Source organism: Condylura cristata, unplaced genomic scaffold, assembly GCF_000260355.1.
Source record: "Condylura cristata isolate star-nosed mole 26May11 unplaced genomic scaffold, ConCri1.0 scaffold00004, whole genome shotgun sequence".
Lineage (NCBI taxonomy): Eukaryota > Metazoa > Chordata > Mammalia > Eulipotyphla > Talpidae > Condylura > Condylura cristata.
Window position 1 is genome coordinate 52,020,896 of NW_004567105.1, and position 5,495 is coordinate 52,026,390.

The 5,495-nt window shown below is 56.9% G+C and overlaps 1 protein-coding gene across 2 annotated transcripts; it reads left to right on the forward strand.

The window, feature by feature from the left end:
• The first annotated feature begins 1,078 nt into the window (after positions 1 to 1,078).
• Positions 1,079 to 4,919, forward strand: FEZF2 (FEZ family zinc finger 2). Of its 2 annotated transcripts, XM_004676016.2 has the most exons (5): positions 1,079 to 1,315; positions 1,678 to 2,579; positions 2,925 to 3,059; positions 3,246 to 3,378; positions 4,275 to 4,919. In XM_004676016.2, the coding sequence occupies exons 2-5, from the start codon at positions 1,737 to 1,739 to the stop codon at positions 4,532 to 4,534; spliced, it is 1,371 nt and encodes a 456-aa protein (XP_004676073.1). In that variant the 5' UTR covers positions 1,079 to 1,315; positions 1,678 to 1,736; the 3' UTR covers positions 4,535 to 4,919. The 2 variants fall into 2 exon arrangements, with proteins under 2 accessions (XP_004676073.1, XP_004676072.1); XM_004676015.1 differs by lacking the exon at positions 1,079 to 1,315 and having other exon boundaries at positions 1,589 to 2,579; positions 4,275 to 4,909.
• Positions 4,920 to 5,495: the final 576 nt, after the last annotated feature.

Consider the following 5,495-nt stretch of genomic DNA (forward strand, 5'->3'; position numbering starts at 1 on the left):
TCCCTCTGCTTGTACCTCTGGCCACACTAAGTCTCTGCCCGCCCCCCTTCGGGCCCCCTCCCTCTCCCCTCTGATAATCCTTCTCTTTATTTTACAAAAACACAAAACCCGGTTCCACGCGGTGCTTTAGTGGCTAAAAGTGAAAGAACTGCCTTGGCAGAATTCAGCTCTATGAATCACTTCGGAAAATTGGTTCTGCTGAATGGACTTAGGAGGAAAAACGTTTTAATAGGATCCAGGGGAGGTTCTGCAGTTTCAATCTGCTCCTTAAACAGGTGGAGATTGGACCTTCTCAATTATACAAACAGTAAGTACCCATCAACGGGGAGAGCTGCCCTCCGAATCCGCCCCGCACGCAGCCCTAAACCAACAGCAGAGGCGGGCTTTGCTTCAGAAACCCGATCACAAATCAGCGATTCCGATCGATTAAGATCTCAAACAGTCCTCAGCTCGCGGTGTCGTCTCCCGCAGCCGCAGGCGGGTAGTCAGCCAGAGTCCGGGAGGAGCACCCGCCGGGCGCCAAGGCCCCGGGGATCTGTGCGCTCGGCCTTGCTCTTCTGGATGCTTCGGGGTCGTCCTTAGGCGGCGGGAGCTCTCTCCCGACCTCCGACGCCAGCCAAGGCTAGCTCGTTTTTGCATAAATTAATATTTCCCCATTAACAAGTTCCCCCCTCCAAACGCGGCGCCCGCGTCCATGCGCCACATCCTAATGAGGTAATTATCATTTGCGCGTGTTCGGGGCTGGCGCTGGCTCCGTGGGTAAATGGCAGTTTATTAGCACGATGCCCAGCTCGGCTGCAGAGGGCTAAGGGATACTTCCGCGGCTAGACGGACACCCAGGGGCCATTTGGGGCGGCACGTCCAGGACCTCCTGCCCTTCCCGCATCCTCCAAAGCTGTAGGCCCCCAAAGTTGTGAATCACGCACGGAACTCTGCCTGGGTTTGGGCTACCCCCCCCCCTTCTTTCCACCGGCAAAACCATCACGATTCCTCCCCCTCCCCCTCCCGTCTCTTCCCTCCTTCCCGATTTGCGAACTGCTCGCACTTTCCCGAGGGGAGCGCGGGCGCCAGTTGCCTCCTTTTAAAGTTTGAGGGGCGGTGGCGGCGGCGGCCGGCAGGCACGGGGGAACATAGGGGCCGCTACGGGAGTCGCGCCGCCGCCCATGTCATTCCACTTCAAGTGACTTCATGTGATGTCAGCTGAATGTAAAAGACAGTGATCTCACGCGGAGGGGAAGATGTTTGCCATCAAAATGTGACAGAGGAGACACGCTGCATGGCTCGGAACGCATCTCCTTGGCGGTGGGGGAAAGAGGTAAATGCGAGGTGGCTCTTCTGGTCCTCTTTAACTTTGCCCCTTCACTGTCCAGCTCCCAGCACGCGTGGCGGAGGCCGGGGTCCAAGAACAACTCAGGGGGGTTAATTTGAGGCTCTTTTCTTTCTTTCTTTTTTTCTCTCTCTCCTTTTCCTTTGTAAACCCTCCCCCTTCTTCCCCCTTTCAAAGTCCCAGGGCAGGGACTGGTGGGTTCCTTTGCGCGCAGGGTTAATGGGCGGTAATTTGGTACCCTTGGGTGCACTTTGTTCTGCCCCTGTTCATTTGAATGCAAATGGGTGACCTGGACCCGACAAGGTGCTTATTAAATTGCGGTTTCCCTCCCTGCCTTTTCCGGAATGCAGACTTAGAGGAGCAGAGGCTGCGTCCTGGCCCAGTCCGGCACGGCTCGGCTCGGCGCGCCATGGCAAGCTCGGCTTCTCTGGAGACCATGGTGCCCCCGGCCTGTCCGCGCGCTGGAGCGTCGCCGGCCACTTCCAAGACGCTGGCCTTCTCCATCGAGCGCATCATGGCTAAGACGTCGGAGCCCCGTGCGCCCTTTGAGCCCCGGCCGGGGACGCTGGAGGCGGACGGTGGCCAGGGCAAGAAATTGCTCAACCTCTGTTCGCCGCTGCCCTGTATGATCCCCCTCCAGCCCCTAGGCTACGAGGTGCCGTCCAAGACGTTGCTCAGTTACTCGGAGCTCTGGAAAAGCAGCCTCCGAGCGGGCAGCGGTGGAGGAGGCGGCGGCGGTGGTGGCGGGGGGGCTCCTGTGTGCGGCGCCAGCGGCTTGTGCAAAACCAACTGTGGCGTATGCTGTAAGGCCGAATTGGGCCTGGCGCCGTCTGCGCTGCCCGCAGGCAGGGTCATCAAGCCGCAGGTCATCAACCAGGCGGTGGGGCTGCCGGCCAGCGGCTCGCTCTACTACTTCAACTACCTGGACTCGGCTGCCTACCCGCCGTCTGAGCTCCTGGGTGGCCACCTCTTCCCGTCTGGCCTCCTCAACGCCCAGACACCCGCAGCCCTGGCTGCGCACCCCAAGCTCTTTTTGCTGGAGAATGCCAAGTTGGCCAGCCTGGCCGCGGACAAGTTTCCCCATCCAGCCCCCTATACCCATAAGGAGCGCTTGCCCGCGCCGCTGGAGCAAGTGCTGAAAGAGAACTCGGCCCTGACCTCCGAGCGAGGGGTCGTCAAGGGCCACGGAAAGCTTCCCGGGGGGTCTGCAGACGGCAAACCCAAAAACTTCACCTGCGAGGTGTGCGGCAAGGTGAGGCAGGGGTACGTGGGGCAGGGAGGGGTGAGCAGCAGCCGCTGCTTCCCTGGGACAGCCTGAACTGCCCATTCATTTCTCAAATTTCGGAGCTCCTCAGTAGCTCTCTACACAAATTGGGGGCCTTGTTAGGTCTCAGTTTTCTGTTCTGTATAATGGGGATACAGTTGTCACTGATCACACAGGATGATGTGAGTGGTGGGTTGGAAAAGCTTTGCAAAATGAAAAGGGTTCTGATTTCTAAAGTGGGGAGCTGGTTGGAGGAGATAGGCTGTGGCTTCCTGGGCTGACTCTAGACCCTCCAACAAACGCAGCACAAGGCTCCCTCGTATCCTTCCGTAGGTGTTTAATGCTCACTATAACCTCACGCGTCATATGCCGGTCCACACCGGAGCCAGACCGTTCGTGTGCAAAGTCTGCGGCAAAGGCTTCCGCCAGGCCAGCACTCTCTGCAGACACAAAATTATCCACACACAGGTACGTGGCCCCCGGGTCGGGCCCGGCCCCGCGCAATCCCCTGTGCCTAAGATACAGCCTTGGGGAGATGATGACCAAGGGTTCCCCTTAACCCTCCCAGAGGGCCTATGTCCCTTCAAAGTGCCCCGGAAGTGGTCTCTCTGGGCCCGGGCCTTGGCCTCACTGTGCACGCGCCCTTCTCTGCAGGAAAAGCCGCATAAATGCAACCAGTGCGGCAAAGCCTTCAACCGCAGTTCCACGCTCAACACGCACATCCGCATCCACGCGGGCTACAAGCCCTTCGTCTGCGAATTTTGCGGCAAAGGCTTTCACCAAAAAGGTAATGTGGTGGGCGAGGCCCTCTCCTCTCCTCACCTCGGGACTCGGAGGGTCACAGCTATTGGGAAGGCAAAGAAGAATCCGGAGAGAGGGAGTGTGAAAACTGCATGCTCGGCGCAGCATTTCTTTGGAATCGGGTTGGGTGGAAGCTCTCCGGGCTGGGTTAGACCTCGTTGGATTCAGCTGGTTGCACGGGGTAACTCAGATTGGAAAAAATAGAAGGGATGGTGTAGGGGTAACGGGAAAGGAGGTATGAGAAAGAGAGAGTGCCGCCTTATTGAAAAAGCTTCCCTTTGTAACCGGGACTCCCCTTTCAAATGAAAAAAAAAAAAAAAATCCTAGGCAAAATCCACCTCCTGGGAACAACTTAAAAAAACTCTAGTGAGGAGGTGGCGGAGGAGGGAGAGACACACTACTGTCCCAGGCCTGGCGCCCTGCTAGGATTTTCCTAGACCCATTTGGAGCTGGTATTCGGGAAACTAAAAGGAGTAACTTTAAAATAATAATAAATAATAATAATAATGAGGGGCGAACCCGGGTTCGTGCGAATTTCTTCGAGCGAGGCAGCAGATGGGTAAAGGAACCCGTGCGACACTGGGCTGAGCAAAAAGTTTCCCGGCCCGCGGAGCACAGCGGGAGCGACGCTGCACCGGCCTCAGGACCGGGAGGGGCGGGGGCGCCCGGCGGCTAGGCGGGTCTCAGCTCTCTGTCCTGTCGCTGAGAGACCCGGGATTGACGCGTACGAAGTTTGACAACTTCTTCACTGGAAGAGGTCGAGCCCGCCTAGCCAAGCGTTGCCCTCCCTGTGCGGGCGCCCGAATCAACCTCAGAATGCCCCCCCTTCCGCCCCCAATTCCGCTTCAACCTCCCCACTTTTTTGTTTTTGGTCTCCTGTAGGGAACTACAAGAACCACAAGCTGACCCACAGCGGAGAGAAGCAGTACAAATGCACCATCTGCAATAAGGCCTTCCACCAGGTCTACAACCTGACCTTCCACATGCACACCCACAACGACAAGAAGCCTTTCACGTGTGCCACTTGCGGCAAAGGGTTTTGCAGAAACTTTGACTTAAAGAAACACGTGCGCAAACTCCACGACAGCGTGGGCCCCTCCGCCCCGTCCACAAAGGACCTGGCTCGGACAGTGCAGAGCTGAAAGCTACGGCCTCGCTCTCCCTTCCGGCCCATCCCACCCTGAAACAGATCACACGTATAAACTTATTTCTAAAATTAAAAGGAAAAAATGCTATAGCAGAGAGGCTAAAATCTATTTATCGAAACCAGCGTATTTTTGGAAAGCTAAACGTTTCCTGGATGACTGGCGCGGCTCCCACCTTTGTATATTCGGGAAACTTATTTAAACCCAGTGCGCCGAAACGTATTTAAGTTCAGGCCTCGGCTTCTCCAGCGGCCAGTTTTAACCCCAGCCTGTCACGTGAACGCCCCGGAAGAGTGCGGCGCCCTCAGACATCTTTATACAGCCATGTAAACCCTCCTGTACAAGCGAACGCGGAATATATACATATATAACCCAATAAACAGAATTATTAGTGCGCGTTTTCTTTCCCCTCCCCCCTCGCCGTGAGGTCTGCTCCGAAACCCCTAGGAATGAAAAGGAAATAGATGTTTATATCACTTCCCTCCCCAAACGCGACTTCTTTTGGGGCGCTGAGTCCAGGTTGAGACCACACCGGCGTTCCTGCGGCGCCTGCGTGTTAAGCTACCCCTCCCCCCACAGCCCAGCCCCAGAAGCGAGGGTGCAAAGGCCTACAGCTGCCTCCACGTGGTGCCAAGTTTCTATTCCGTGACTGTTCCGACGCTTGGGATTCTGGGTGTTGCCATATTTGGGTAAGAAATTTTTTTTAATAGGAGGGGTTAAAAGTAGGTTGGTGTTGGAGAGTAGGTCTTGGGTGCGTTCTCAAGCAAAGCGGGGAAACTACTGGGGCCCTGACACTGCCCGGCCTGGGCCCTTCGCAGCGCGTCTCTTCAGAGCCACCTAAGTGGCTGCGGAGTGGGGGAGGGGAGAGGGCAGGGGTGCGTGAGGGAAGAAACAACTCTCGCTCGAAACCCTTCTCGAAGGCAAGAGTTGGAGAGTAAGAGAGGCCCCCCCCGCCCCC